We start from the raw sequence: 15,940 nt of genomic DNA, 5'->3' as shown, positions 1-15,940 counted from the left end.
TGAGCCTTACTGACCTAACACCAAAGACACTGATACCAAGACCATCACTTTTCACTGCACGATGTTTCTTACCTCCCTTCAGCCAACAGGGAGCTGTTTGGCCTTTGTGTATATAAAAGACCCTGCATTCTGTAGGCAACTCATTGCAAAGAGAAGTTTCTGCTGTCACTTGTTTATGGTCTCATTGTCATCCTATTGATGTCATCCTCCAGCCAGTCCTGCTGTGAACAGGAGGATCGTAGCGTGCTGGTGGCTCTGTGTTCTCTGCAGAACACTGCTCCCACGTCTCAAAGCAGTGTTTTGGCGCTGATCAACAAGAGCAAGACAGGCTTCCTCTGGAGACACTGTTGCTCTGAAATTCCTCAGTGATTCTGGAGCAACCCGTCTGTGCAGCAAAGCAAGTGTCCTCCATGGCACTACCAATCCCAGACAGAGTTAAATCCAAACTCTAGCAGTCAGCTCTCCTATGGATGGAATACAAAACCAAATTTGAGCCTCCTGGTCTAGTGGAAGGTGTCCCTGCCCATGGCGGGAGGGTTGGAACTAGGTGATCTTTAAGGTCCCTTCCAACCCAAACCATTTGATGATTCTGTGATTCAGATCTGAACTTTGCAGTTAGCTTGTTTTGCCCTTCCTGTTAAGGAAAAAGCCAAAAGCCAGATGTCCAAAGTTGGGAAAACTGACTTAGACGTGGCAACAGAAAGCAGATCTCTGTCCTCTTATAGCATAGAATGTTTAATGCTGGCACTTGGTAAGTTCAGTTGATATGTCTGCATTTCTTTTGGTCATGAGTCTTCTTGACACACTGTCCGGTCGGCAGGCACCTCCGATGCATTGCAGGCAGATGTGATCATCTCCCACCTGACAAGTGCGGTTGCAAATCCTACAACAGACAGAACCGGTGAACTAATTTAACCTGTAGGCTTTACATCCAGGTTCAGATTTGACCACCCCCGTACTGTGAGCATGTCCATACCTGCCGTGAGGTGGCTGTTCAGACCCACTTCTACATGTATGTGTATGGAGATGTTTTTAGAGGAAGAGAACATATATTCAGAAACTCGAGTTTGGAGCAGGACCCTGTATTCACTTCTGGTGGGGACCAGGCAGCACCCTGGTTTCACAGGGTTTCAGATGTTCAGGAAAACAGTTTCTTCTCTTTCCATACTGAGGAACAAGCAGGGAATGCACAACTGATATTAAAAATTAAAAGGGAGAAAAAGGAAAGGGGAAAGGAGAGGAAAGGGGAAGGAAATCTATATAGACCTCTAGTTTTAGAACCCTGACTGGGGCAGTAAATACAGGCTTGTGCCTGCAGATCAGAGTTAAATTCTCAGTGAAGTTTACTTGTCTGTAATGAGCGTGAATCCTCCAAAGCCCCACAGAAGCCAAACCCATCTCCCCCTGCACCCCATCTTTGCAACGTGTGTAACTAACTGCCTCCTTTGCTGGAATCTTGGAATGGTGGCTGTTTGGAAAAGACATCTTTGCAGATACATGATCAGACTCCTCTGTGTGATACGCAATTCCATTTTACATTTTCCTCTCTGAAGATGAAGCTGTTATTGCACAGTGAGGAGCAGAGATGCTGCCTGTGAAAAATTGACATGCTCACAATAAGTAAGGGGGGAAGAAGCTGTGGGATGGGAGCAGGAATGGATTTTACCAGGCTATTTCCTTTCTGTCCTTGGCTACTTCTGGAATGAACTCCTTAAGTAAGGCTCATTTCTCTCATAACTCATTTCTCAGCCGTCATGGTTTGATAGTTAAGTAGAGAGGGAGAGATTTATGGCATTGAAATGCTGGAACATTGTGGCAAATAGGATTTTAGCAATGGGGATAAGTTGCCAAATAAATTAATCCTGTGTATTTTTGTTGTCTTCCGCTCTTGGTTCATCTGGCTACAAATGATCTAAGAAATGATATTTCTTTTTTGGCAACCATGAGAAAGCTCAAGAATCGTGGACAAAACAGGGCTGGGATTTTCAGTGATCCCTTTTCTATTCTTGCAGGCCCCTGATGTTTTGTTCACATCACTTAGTACATTGTGCCCACTCTGCAGAGAAACCAGCATGTTTTGAGCATACACATATGCTGTCCCTACACACGTGCACACCTGCACATGCACACACACATGCTCTTCTGTACATTAAGATCCAACCTGACTGTGTCTGTGACAGTGTCCCTGTTGATAGGTATAGAAAGATAACTTCTTTTTTACTCCTTCTTCTGTCTTCCTGAAGGGTATGACCCCACTAATGTACGCCTGTGCTGCTGGAGATGAAGCCATGGTCCAAATGCTTATAGATGCTGGAGCCAATTTAGATATACCAGTGAGTAACAGAGAACCCTCTGCCTATAATTATTCATCTGTAAATAACAAGAGCAGTTATGAAATCTCTCCTAGCAACTGCAGGCTTCCTTTATGGAAGCTTCTGAGCAAGGCATGGCTTTCAGAAACCATTGCTTCAGGGATTTGGGAGGGGGAGGAAAACCTTCAAAACCTCTTGGAGCACTCCATGGCTCCAATTATGATTGGCATTGGCAAGTCTAATAGGTATGGGGGGAGTAAAGGGGCTTTTTCCTTCCTGAAAGAGCTGCCAGTAGGAGAAACCAATAAGCCCATTAAAAAGGCCCGGGGGACTGGATGGAGTGACTGGTGCAAACAGTGTTCTCTAAATGGCCTAAGTAACCATTCCCTGGGGCTGTCACTTCCGAAGGAAAAAGGCAGTTATGTACAAGCCTGAAGGTTATGGCAGATAGGCTGCAGTGGTTTATAACTACCTGATTCCTTTCTCCCAGGTTCCCAGTACCTCTCCTCGATACCCTTCAGTTCATCCTGACAGCCGGCACTGGACCGCTCTTACCTTTGCTGTGTTACACGGGCACATCTCTGTTGTGCAGGTAAGCAGAGGGCATCCCTAGGTTGGTAATCTTTACAGGAGATGCAGAGGGACTGCGGTGCAGCACCTTTGCTTTCAGGCTTCCCCAGCATCAGCCCATCACAGGCTCCATGTGGGGTTTGGTGGAAGCCTTCTAAAAACCGGTGAAAAAAGGCACGTTTTGAAAACAAGGAGAATGCAACCAGTGCTTTTCTTGGGAACGGCGAATTGAGGACACAATTCCTAGCAAGGCCTGGGTAACAAAACACTGTGCGTTCCCTTATTTTTCTTTGGTTTCAGTATTGGTTTGAGGCTTGCCACTTCCAGAGGATTGTGCACAGTCATTTCTTACCAGTATTAGATGAACTGGTGCTTCATGTGGCATTGGTTATAGGTCAACTGCTTGATCAGGCTGCTTCTGACATTAGATGTGAATTGCTTTATACCTTAGCATATGCAAAAGTTCTGCTTTTTGCTCTAACAGCAGTGAATCAGCTGTAACTTCCTTTATAATCCTTGAGAACCGCATGAACAAGACTTAAGCTCTCGTGGGACTTGACTTGAACCTCTTGCATCCTCCCTGCACCTCTTGCTAGGGAATTAATGAGAGGGGCAGCAGAATGGGGTGAACTCCTGGAAATTCTACCTGAATCCCAAGAGAAATCCAAAACTGGTCACAGCAGATAGTCAGTTGGTGGTGAATTGAATTACCTTCTGCTCAAAGAGGGAAAAAGAAAAGATACAAGCAAAGGGAGGCTGCACACCCTCATTTTTTGTTGATGTGCATGAGTAAATAAAGACAAAGATTAGATTCCACCTGGGAAACTGCCAGAGCAGCCTTTGGGATGACAAAGGTTGGACAGCCTGAATTTACATGTGAGGTAAGAGATGCAGCCAAGCGTACCAAAGCTCGTGTTGGACTGCAGCACCCACAATGTCTTTCATTTCAGTTCAAACTTCTAAACATTATAGGAGGTTTTTTTATTCAGCAGTTGTTATTCTAAAGGTAGACATCAGCTTATGCCAAAATGGGTGTGTAAAATTGCCTTTCCTATTGGAAACTTGCATGGAATAGCTGGCATCTCAATAGAGAAACAAACCAGCAGTTGTGCTCTGCTAAATGTTTTACAGTAAAATGTGACTGTTTGTGCTACATGTGCCAAGGCCAAGGTCGTCACTAACTGGTGATAGCTGGAGCTGTTAGATTGTGGCAGTGGTACAGGATAGAACCAGCTGGACCCATACACCCAGTGGAAGAACCTCTGCTGATGGTGATGCACATAGAATCCCAGACTGATTTGGGTTGGAAGAGACCTTAAAGCTCATCCAGTTCCAACTCCCTGTCACAGGCTGGGACACCTTCCACTAGAGCAGCTTGCTCCAAGCCCCTGTGTCCAACCTGGCCTTGAACACTGCCAGGGATGGGGCAGCCACAGCTTCTCTGTGTACCCTGTGCCAGTGCCTCAGCACCCACAGTGTATACTTTGTTCCCCTGTTCAAGTCTGAACCCATTACCCCTTATCCTATCACTACATCCGTGCTCTGGGTGCTCCAATGCTGTCTGCCAGCCCTACCTGGCCAGAAAAGGTCCCTATCGTCTTCTCCCTTCATCTGGGTGGGGTGATCTCCATTACCAGCAGTTCAGTGTGTCCACTGAAAGCAGGTTCTGTGTGTAGCAGGTCACTGCAACTGCCAGGGCCTCCTTACACAGGCTCCATTGGGCCAGAGAGACCAAGAGGCATGTTTGGCCTCCAGGGCTAATTCCCTGGAAGAACCTTGTTTCCTGCACACAGCATGAAACTAAATAAGATGGACTTCCTGCACTGAGGAGAAGCTCTGCTTGCAGAGCTCTTTGGAGTTGGGCAATTACAATTGCAAAACCATGTTCATAAAGGAGATAAAAACAAAGAGCTGATGTTCTCCTGGCTGCCAGCTGAGCACCTCTCCAGCACAAACTCTATACTGAAAGCACAGTAAAGCAAAAGGAAAGAAGAAAATTCTAACCTGACATTCATGTGGAGTCTTTAGCCCTAGGCTGAGCAAGGAAATGCAAGAGAAATTTGCCTTGTAACAGATATTTTGCTTTAGCCTTTGAGCTGGTCCCTTTGTGTGCATGCACCCTTCCCTGTGAATCTGCTGGTTTGCTGTTTTACACACAGCCTCTTCTGTTTTCTCCTGCTGAATTGCTCTTTTCTCAACTCTATCTTTCATGTGTGTGTTGCAGCTGCTCTTGGATGCTGGTGCTCACGTCGAGGGCTCTGCTGTTAACAGTGAAGACAACTATGCCGAGACTCCTCTTCAGCTGGCTTCAGCAGCAGGTAAGCTCCATGCAGCCTCCACATGCTCTGCTTCTTTGCTGCCACAGAATAACCACAACCAGTTCATGTGTGGGCCTGCAAAACATGCTAGGAGCCACTTTGCACTTCATTTAAGCTACTGTAAAGACACCAAACAGGTAGCACAGTGAGCTGGCTACTAAAAAGGCAGCATTTTGTTCATTTCTAAAACACCAGTAGGAACACATCTGGGTTGGCAGCAGCTAACAGCTGTTGGCATGTGGCAGCAGCTTAATGGGCACTGAGTGCCTGTTTTGCTACTGGTCCCAACACTTACCCTGCCAGCAGCCACGCCAGTACAGCTGACTGGAACAGCCCCTTCGCACACGGCACTGTCAAGAAACATAAGCCAGCTACTGTCTAGTCCAGGCATGTTGTGGATCTAAATAACTTCCAGATGCAAAAATTAACACATTTCAAGTCAGCCTGAAGAAAAATAACTGCTGTATAAAGTTTTTTTTCATTAATTTATTAAAGACAAGTAAAATCCTACATTTCTTCTACCTGTCCTCAGAAGAGTTTAGCATTCTGTGAGCAAGTCTGTGCCTGCCTAAGATACCTGTTGGTTTTCAACACTTTTCACCTCTGTTTCTGTTTTTTCCATTAATTTCTTTTTGCTTCGTATCTGTGTATTTATGAAGACAAGTCTCTGACTTGCTCTGTTCCAAGATTTATTGAAGGGATAAGAAGTGGCCTTTCCTCCCCTCCCCATGACAGATACTCATTGCACTGTGTCTGCTGCCACTACTCACTACTACATCTAATGAAAGGGGTGGAAAGGAAACCTGGCCTGAACCAATATACTTGGCTGCAGGGCGGTTTTATGAAGCTGTGGCCAGTGAGTGCAGCAAAGAAGAGCTCCCTTCTGGCCTTCTCTCAACCTCATCCACCAGCCAAACAGCTGAGACTCTGATCTAGCTGAACTGGTTGCATACAACTCTGCTGGTGTGCACTGAAAGCACCAGACCAGTTTATTTCCCTTTTCATTTCGCCTATAGTTGTGCCTTCTTAAGTAATTTAAGTGCTTTGTGACTCAGTTTCTCTCTCTGAGGTATTATGAGGCCTAATCCATGCTTGCAGGACGCTCTGAAAGCCTCAGCTGGTAGCACAGGAGTTGCTGGTACAGTGTCTGTTACCAGTCCTATGTGATATGCTTCAGAGAGGTGTAACAGATGTGCAATCATTATGTTTCTATCAATTTTTCCTAGGGAACTACGAGCTGGTCAGCTTGTTGCTAAGTAGGGGAGCTGATCCCCTCCTGAGCATGCTAGAGGTCAATGGTATGTCATCATCACTGCATGAAGATATGAACTGCTTCAGTCACTCAGCTGCACACGGGCACAGGTAAAGCTCTCTCCATGTTCAGAATAGGTTTTGTTTTCCTGAGGCTATCACTGTAGGCATTCCTGTGTGACTTTATATTACATCTACCCAAATCCCTGGGTGGGCAGCTCAGAAGACTGTGTTAAGACTTTCCTGACAGCAGCCATTCTTTAGTGCAGCACAGTTTCTCAGGCCTTTTGAGCATTTTGGGGAACCAAAAGATTCTTTAAACTGGTAGTTACTGTTACACCCTTTGGAGGAAAAAATGATGTAAGACTTTCATTATTCAGCAACTGTAAGTGATAAAAGAAAGGGATTATATTTTAGTCTAAAGCACAAAATACAACAGAAAGATCTTTCTTTGCTTTTTCTTACTCTCTCACTTGCTGGTCTAGCGCTGCAGCACAGAGAGTAGGAGGTGGTGCTAAGCCATACAAGAGCTGACTAAGATCCACCTCTGGGTAGGTTATGAGGTTGTGGTTCATGTTCTGAGACAGAATCTAATCACATTAAGGTGGTAAAAACAACCTGCAGCAGAATTTAGTTGACTGTATCTCTGGGTTTTGGATGGCTGACCAGATCAGTCATTAAAATGCTGAAGAGCCAGCCTGGGCTTTCCAACCCGATTTTCAGGGTAGTTATTTAGAAATAAGACATTACTTACAAAGTCATCCAGAAATCCTGTTCCCAGAACAACAATGTTTGTGTAAGAAGCCAATTCAAACAGCCTGAAACTGCCCATGTATACGGGCTGAGAGATACCCACAGGGTCTCCCAGCTAACTTAGCATGGTAAGTGGCAGCTACCTTGCTTGAACAGTTGCGTTTTACAGTGGTGCCAAAGCTGCCCCTCCAGGTATGCTGCACATCTGGATACACCAGGGAAAATGGCCCAAGCCCAAATGAGGCCCAAACTCTGTAAATCTGGAATGGCCTAATGCAGTTATTTACAGTGTAGAAATACACAAACACTGTTCTGTTCCCAGTTCTCTTCCCCTCCCACAATCTTCTGTAACATCTAACCATGTAAACCATGAAACTCAAGGCCAAAAAGCTTATGCTCTGAAGTAAGATTTATTGGTGTCTGTTAGAACCCCACTGTGTGTATCAGTAAATAGAAACCATAACAAAAGATAGTCCTGCATGTCCAGGAAGTGGGTCTGACTAAAACAACCTAACAGTGGTTGAAGATGGTCATTTGGGAAAACAGAAGGAGTTCTAACAGACACCACTAAGTCTTACTTCAGAGCTTAAGCTGTTACCACACTCAGGCCTGGCAGAAGGAACTGTGCTTCTATGCCATAGTATAGACTGCAATAAAGCCCACTTTGCCCTAACACTCTGAAATAGGCTCTGGTACCACTGAAGTACAGGAGTGTATTCCATGCCTTTGCTACCAAGGCATCCATTTCCAGCATGCAGGATAGATAAGGAGAAATAGTTTAAATGTTGTTCCATATTGCCAGCTCGAAATATGTCTTTGAGAAGGAAATTACTACTAAGCCAGACCCCCTAAACCCAGATCACCCCAGTCCTGCCTGAATTGTTGATATTTCATTTATTACTAAGTGGTTCTTCCTCCTCAGGAATGTTCTGCGCAAGCTCCTGACCCAGCCCCAGCAACTGAAGGGTGATGTCCTCTCCCTGGAGGAGATTTTAGCTGAGGGAGTGGAGAGTGACACCTCTAGCCAGGGCAGCTCCAGCGAGGGGCAAGTCAGGCTGTGTAAAACAAGAATGAAGGCTCTGCAGGAGGCCATGTATTACAGTGCTGAGCACGGCTACGTCGACATCACCATGGAACTCAGGGCACTTGGTAAGGGGTTTGTTTTAAGCACTGTGCTCATTTAAGGTGTAAAAAGCTTTCATTTGGACAAGATTCTGTAACCCAACTACACAACTATCCCAAGCTTATAGGAACCTGCTGTTTAACGTAAGTGTTCAAGGCTCCTCACAAGTTCTTTTCAAATACCTGCTGATTGAGGGCATCCCTTATTTTTGGCTGGATCCTCTGTTCCCAAGTTTCAAAAGCAAGGGGCATGTCTCTTTGTCAGATACTCTGACACCTAAAATTCACTGCTCAAAGAGGCTGGTCTCAAAATCAGAGGTAACATGACAGATTAAATGGTTGAATGTGAAAGAGCAGATTTGATCTAAAGGTAGGAAAGAGAAGCTTTGATGCTTGTGTGTGTAGATTGTTACAGGTAACCAGGAGGTTAACCACCATGGTTGTGGAGGGTTAGGAATTCTTACAAGTTCAGTTCAAATTTGTTTTGTAGTTGTGACTAATCATGAAGCTAAATACACAATAGGGGGTCTCTGGTCCTGGCACCATCCTTTCCTAGGTAAGTCACTGTTAATGACTCAGTTCAGTTATCTTTCATAACGTAAGACAAAGAAATGTATCTCTTGTTAGGATGTAGGTACAAATCTACTTCAGTGCTACAAAGCAGTAGTAATAGCAGCAGGACAGTCTACTCACAGGTACTTCAGCAAATCATCATCTTTCACTGTCCTTCTTGCTGTGGCTACAGGAGTCCCATGGAAACTCCACGTGTGGATCGAGTCGCTACGGACAACCTTCTACCAGTCCCGTTACTCAGTCGTACAGACCCTCCTCCGGGAATTTGTCACCATTAAAGAAGAGGACTACAACGAAGAGCTGGTTAATGAAGGGCTGCAGCTCATGTTTGATATCCTCAAAACCAGCAAGGTAATTATTAGTTTTGTAACAAAGCGTTTGGATTTTGCTGTTGTACAAGGCAGCCCACAACGATGAGTGAATGCCCATGCAAAGTCCCTAATGAATTAGAGTATGAGAATGATCCTGATAGTATTTATCTAAATTCATATGCAGCCATCACAGTAAAGACATTAATTTCGACAGAAGCAGAAGTTATTCTGTTAAAGTCCAGTACAGCAACTGGCTTTTGAAACCCTGTGAACATAACAGGAAGAGTGACCAATATGGCACTGGGAAATTCAGGTTCTCCAAGTAGTATCTTATAGGAGTTTTCTGAACAATGCTTTTGTTCAGTGACATCTCCCATCTACTTTTTTCTTTTATTTAAATGTTGCCTGTGACTGTTTATTCCTTGCCCTTCATGCATGCCTAGAACAAACCTGTTCCCTATTTCAGGTGTCCCATTTTGCATGTAACTTCACTCAGTCTCTACCATGTTCTCCTCCGAGAGGCTGCTGCCCTCTGAGTTAGGATGCCTGCCCTCCAACTGTAGAGGGGATACAGTTGTAATGCACAGACAGGGGAGACTGAGGAGTACATACAGCTCGAGGTACCTCCATAGCCGCTCACTACAGTGTACACTGTACTGCCCTTGAAATGAAAAGCAAGATATAACTGGCCAGTTCCTCCGTTGGGACATTGTTCTTGCAGAGTGCAGTTGCTATGAGCCTCAACTGAGCTGTTACAGCATGTTTGAAACCCGCTCCACGCAAAGTGCCAACTGATGATTCCTGTTCCATCCTTCTTACAGAATGATTCCATCAATCAGCAGCTTGCATCCATCTTCACCCACTGTTATGGCAGCAGTCCAATACCCAGCATTCCCGAGATCCGGAAGACGCTGCCAGCTCGGCTGGGTAAGAGGCTCGCCTCAACAGTAAAGTTTTTGTGATTTTTGGCTTTTAATATCCACAGTTTCAAAGAATATTCACCCTCTTTATTTTTTCCCTTTACCCCAACAGATCCTCACTTCCTAAACAATAAGGAAATGTCTGATGTAACTTTTTTAGTAGAAGGAAAGCTGTTTTATGCACACAAAGTCCTGCTGGTTACTGCATCCAACAGGTGAGTTGATTTTCACAGCTAAGTGTTAGAAGAAAGTTTGACCCTTTAGGCTCATCTGTGTTTCCAGCTCTCATTCCTCATTGCAGTAAGGCAGCTGTAAAGGATACTGACAACAGACCATAACTCAGGTCTGCAGGACCAGCCACATCATCTTTGCTACTGTTAAGAATAGCAGGAAAGTAAAGATGAGTTTCTAAGCCACTCTTAATAAGTGTTAGAGATTCCCAGAGCTCTACTGACATAAACTAACCAGCAATTATCCCTAATAACTCTTATAGGAGTTGGAGTGTACATGTCCAGCCATTCGCTGCCTTTCCATGCCCCCTCTCAGAGTTTGCTAGCTAAAGCTACACTTGCTCCAGCTTGCAGCGATCAGTTTCTGTGTTACTGGCATAGTAACAGTGGTTTGCAACTACTACAGGGTGGGACTGGATCAGGCCCAAGAAATTTACAGGTTAAGTTGTCTCTGAAGTTCTAAACTGTCATTTAATTGAAAGGTTTTAATTGTCAACTTGCAAAGAGGAAGGAAGGAGCTTTATTTTCCCCTTGCTTAGGCTGTTTGTCAATAGGTAATGAATATGTGATGTGCTAATATAGAAACATATTAAAACCATTCTCAGGTTTAAGACGCTCATGACCAATAAAACAGAACACGACAGCCATGGCAGCAAGACTGTCGAAATCAGCGATATGAAATACAACATTTTCAAGGTATGTATCTTACCTTTTCTTTATTCTTTTCATCTTCTCCCATACTTGGAAGCCAAGATTAAGCCAGAGCTTAATATCAGGGGTAATTTATGAGTAGAGGTGGAGTTCACTTCAACACACCAGTATTTCAGGAGTATTCTGATCTTTGTCAAAACTCTTCAGGTAGAACCAACCTTAAAACAGAAGCCTCCAGCCTATATTCTTATTCTCTTACTAGGCAGCTGACTCCTCCCTAAAGCAGGAGAAACTAGTCTGCTGCTGAAGGTAGTTTTACACTTGTAAGACACCATTTCCATACTCCTTGCAGCACCATTTTCATGCTGTGCTAAGCAAAAAGTAAACTTACAGTGAGCTGCCAGGCTTTGTATTAGCTCAAATCAGATGATCAGAAATCAGTGTTGTCCCTTTCAAGAAAGGCTCAGAAATGAGACTGGCACTTTGCTTTTATGACATTTCCATATCTAATGGACCTAAGGGAGGTTTATTCATGCTGGAGAGAAAACAGGTTACTGAACACACACCCAAGGCAAAAAACAAGTCCATGAAAGGCGACAGTGAAGCTGTTCCAGCCTCCCACATCTGCATTTCAGGTTTGGAAGAAAGGTACAGAACAGGGAGATCTGAGGTGCAGAACAGGTTCTGTAACTGTTTCACTTCAGGGCTGAGGCTTTTTCTTCTTCTCTTTTCATAAGCAAACAAAACAGCAAAGCTGTTGGTCAGCAGCACTGTCATCTCACGCAGGGGGAATGCGGTTGACCCTAAAAACATCCCTGTTCTGCCTAATCTTGGCTATACAAGTTTCGTGCTGCAGAGGGGACATCCAAATTTTGCTGCTCAGGTCATGACGGAAAACAAGAGAACATAACTGAGGGTATTGAAACAAACCTCCTTAAACAACATTTTGATATCAAAAAGTCTCTAAAGATGAACTTCTGCTTCACTGGAGAGGGCAAAGGACCACAGAGAATTAAAGCAGAGAAAGACTTCACAGAATTAAACAATTTGACAGTGAAAATCAGACAAGCTGATGGCATTCTACAGCAATTTCAATTATGGTGCACAGAGGATGCTGAGCCACCAGAGATCTAAGTTCTGCTTAGAGCTCTGCTGGAAAGCAGCTTTGCTCCCTGTAATTCTATTATACAAATAAGGCAATTATAAAAATAGCAGCTTAGTTCTGTTCCCACCACTGTTAGAAATGGTGCAGCACAGTCCCCACACCTGCTTACACAGCACCCAGGTCACTGGAATGCCTTCTCTTTCCAACACCAAACCTAATCATTCCCTAGATAGGACAGTATCGTTTCACTGGGGGTGTGCTCATATAGATCAAAGAGCAGAAGCTGCCGCTTGCTCTCCCTGCAAACAATTAGGCCTTTTCCTCTGGCCCTGACAGGGGGCTGGAAGCTGATTAGAAGCACAGCAGGGGAGGCAAGCGGCTGGGAGGTCTCTGGGACACACATGCTCATGGTGTGGCAGTGGCAGTTGCAGTGCTGGATCTCTAGCTGGCAGCTCCGCGTGTGACCTGCCTGCAAGGCTTAACCAGACCGGATCCAAGACGCAGTTTTACAAGGACATCCGTGTTGCCCAGAGACACGCTGTCACCCTCAGCCTCAAACCCTCACCAGGGCTCTTTTCAGAGCCTGAGGAAGAAAAGAGCATTGGAAAGCAGCAGATTTGCAACATTAGAAAGAAAAGCCCAGCAGCAGAAGTGAGAGCCAGCACACCCCACCGCTCCTGCCTGCTCAGAAAGGGGAGTGCAGCCACTCACAGCCCCTTGCACCTTCCGTGGTAACAGCTTCATCCTGGCCCTCTTCCCATTTCAGATGCTGATGCAGTATTTATACTATGGAGGAACAGAATCCATGGAAATTCCCACCACTGATATCTTAGAGGTGAGAGTTTTCCCTTCTAAGTCCTGCCAAGTGCACTGGGCCATAAACAGAGCTTGAAAGGCAAAATCCAGGAGCTAACAGCAAGCTTCCAATCTAGGAGTGTATTTAACACTTTGAAATGAGCTTAAAGTTTCAAAATATCATTGCTGGGAAGTAACAACTACCAATTATGGTTTATTATGTCAGTCAGATGCTGGGGAGGGCACAGCAGCAGGGAGGGAAATTGCTACAGAGCTTTTGGTACCCTGAGTTACAAATTGGCCCTTTTACAATGCTGCTCAGTCACAAGTAATCTGATGAAATTCAAGCTTGAAGCTAAAGACTACACACAACTACTTTTTTCAGAGAGGAAAGGGGGCTTTGAGCTGTCCACAGCTCCTATGTCATGGTGACAGCGTAACACAAATATGCTTCCTGCAGAAGCAGCAAGCCTTTGCTAGGAGGGGGATATCTGCCGCTTTAGCTAGGCACAGAGTGGCCTTTCTGCTCTTTCGTGAGGACTTGGCCATTAAAACAGGGAGGAGGAGATCATTCAGAGAGGAAATCATCAAACCTGTCTGTTTGCCTCCCTAAGCCTCTCAAGGCTCATGAGCTCAAATAGCCTCTCTCTTGTCCTGATAGCTGTTGTCGGCTGCCAGCCTGTTTCAACTGGACGGCCTCCAGAGACACTGTGAAATCCTCTGTGCCCAGACGATCAGCATGGAGAACTGTGTTAACATCTATAAATATGCAAAGGTACGTGCCCAACTGTCTCGTGTGGGAATCACACTGCAGCAGCGGGCAGGCTTTCTGCAGTCTTGTTTTAGAAACCAAATACAATAGGCCCAGAGTGGGCACTGCTCTGCTGGTGACTGCCCCAGCCACAAGTGAGATGTGTTAAAGCCGTGCTGCACGGCCCCAGTGTGTTCCCTGACTAAAGCAATCACACATGAAATGGATGCGGATCCCTGCAGAGCAGGGGAGACATGTCTTAGCAGGCTGATACAGCAACGGCAGCAAAGCCCAAGGGATTCAAATCCTCCCAGCAGCAGGGGCAATGGATCATCCATCCTACAGCAACTAAGTAAACCCTTTCCTAGCACTCTGACTGCTAAAATGTATTCTTTACAGCTGCAAAACAAGCATGAACCATTGTGTGACACAGGCATTCACCTCTATAGCAAATAACCCATGTTATCAACAAAATCAGAGAGAAAACACTATGCCATTCCTCAAAGTTTGCAGGGGCAGATCCCTTAGAGACACGCACAAAGGGCTGCTGATGATGTGCTGGGTTACTTTGAGTCCCCTTTGTGTCACAGGGATCCTTTTCAATTCCTGATGCTCACACTGGACCACTCTTCCAATAGAACTCAGGCTGGTTTCTTTCAGGCCCTACAATTTAACAGTATGTAGTGGTAGAGGGGGAAGGGAGCATTCCCTACCAGCCTTCAGTGCTTTTCCTTAAATTACTATTTGCACAGAGTTCATTTATTACTGAAGCTGTCCCCGCTGGTTCTGAAGCAGAGGGAGCCAGATCAGAGCCACAAAATGGTTTAGAAGTGTAACATCCCTATTCCTCTACATTCAGCTCCTTCCTCCAGGAGTTCAGCTCCTACCCTATGAACCGTGTTCCGATTGCCCTGAGCTGTGTGTGCCATCTGGCAGTGCAGTGTTTCGTGTTGCAGCACAGGAACTCCCAGCTCTCACAGCTAAACAGGTACCTTGGCCACTTCATCAGCAGCTGCTCCCTGCTCCTTTAAGAGGAAAAGGCTGGAGTGCAGGCCATCAGGGAAGGAATTAAAGCTGCTTCAATGCCGCCCTGCACACACCTGTGCCTGCAAAAAGCACCAGAGGAAATGATCAGCCATCAAGGGTCCTACCCTCAAAGCATTTTTCCACTGGTTTTGCCATCCTTTTTCTGTCTTAGAAATTATCAAAGGGAAAAGCACTAAAAATAAGAAGCTCAGGCATGTCTTTTGGGTCTGTGCCATGCAGGAAAGACTTAGCTCATCTTCTCTCCTCTGCAGATTCACAATGCACCTGAACTTGCCTCTTTTTGTGAAGGCTTCTTCCTCAAACACATGAGCTCTCTGCTGGAGCAGGACTCATTCAAGCAGCTGATCTACAGCAGGAACAGCAAAGTGCAAGGCCTGGACCCTCTGCGGGACTTGCAGACAGCCCTGGCCGCCCGCCTCCACTCCGTGTACGTCACCTCCAGGGTGTGAAGGAGCAGGAGCAAGGCAGTGGCAGGAGCACTGGTTCAGTGTGCACGGGGAGGTGCTGTCAGGCAGAGCTGGGGCTTTCCTGTTTGCCTTCTGGATCTTGCTGAAAGTCCCCTACAACAGACACCCCCCAGGCACCCAAGGGGCTGAGCCTCGTCCCGCTGACCAGGGGGGAGTTGGCTTCTCTGTGCTACTACTGTCACAGAAACACTGTCACAGCACAAACAGGAACTGAGGCTGCAAGTGAAGAACCTGAACCGAAGGGAAGATCAACGCTGCCATTTACACAAGCACAAATGCAGGGCTGTAGAGCAGGGAGGCAACTGACCTAGACCCAACACCTAGTAGGTAGTCTTGTCTGTCTACACACCGTAATGGCCACCTAGTTCATACACATAGATGTTTTACCTGTACAAAGGCTGCCTAGGAGTTTTATAACCCTACAGACCACTGCCCATTCAGCCAGTGATCCATCTGAACCCAGATGGCACACACCAACTACTTCACTGTAGTAATAAACACCAGCATCTATACACATCAAGAGGCTCTGAAGTAAGTTTTCCCCCAACCTGTTTGCACCTTGAGAGAGATATCTTGTAGATGTTCAAAGCTGAGTAGAAACTAATACTAACTCTGAAATTACTCACTGTTTAAATCCAGGATGAAGAACTGAGCTGGGGCAGGGAGGGGAGAATTGGGAGGGAGGGGGTGTTGTATTTTTATAACATAGTTTCACTGTGCTAGTTGTAAATATGGATCCATCTCAACGAGGGAAGATGAGACAC

The 15,940-nt window shown here is 45.6% G+C and overlaps 1 protein-coding gene across 1 annotated transcript in view; it reads left to right on the top strand.

Annotated features, from left to right (window-relative positions):
• Positions 1-15,158, top strand: part of ABTB2 (ankyrin repeat and BTB domain containing 2) — a gene marked incomplete at both ends in the record, with an annotated part of 135,603 nt that extends 120,445 nt beyond the window's left edge. Inside the window, 12 exons of the mRNA XM_080618119.1 lie at positions 2,244-2,333; positions 2,803-2,904; positions 5,107-5,200; positions 6,427-6,562; positions 8,127-8,353; positions 9,072-9,250; positions 10,032-10,137; positions 10,243-10,345; positions 10,966-11,056; positions 12,883-12,951; positions 13,573-13,686; positions 14,961-15,158. Of these exons, the coding sequence (XP_080474245.1) occupies positions 2,244-2,333; positions 2,803-2,904; positions 5,107-5,200; positions 6,427-6,562; positions 8,127-8,353; positions 9,072-9,250; positions 10,032-10,137; positions 10,243-10,345; positions 10,966-11,056; positions 12,883-12,951; positions 13,573-13,686; positions 14,961-15,158 (1,509 nt within the window). The remainder of the gene's footprint in view (positions 1-2,243; positions 2,334-2,802; positions 2,905-5,106; positions 5,201-6,426; positions 6,563-8,126; positions 8,354-9,071; positions 9,251-10,031; positions 10,138-10,242; positions 10,346-10,965; positions 11,057-12,882; positions 12,952-13,572; positions 13,687-14,960) is intronic.
• Between the last annotated feature and the right edge of the window lie 782 nt (positions 15,159-15,940).

Source organism: Psittacula echo, assembly GCF_963264785.1.
Source record: "Psittacula echo genome assembly, chromosome: 5".
In the NCBI taxonomy this organism is placed as follows: domain Eukaryota; kingdom Metazoa; phylum Chordata; class Aves; order Psittaciformes; family Psittacidae; genus Psittacula; species Psittacula echo.
The sequence above is the reverse complement of the archived record's forward strand: the minus strand, read 5'-3'. Positions and strand labels throughout refer to the sequence as shown.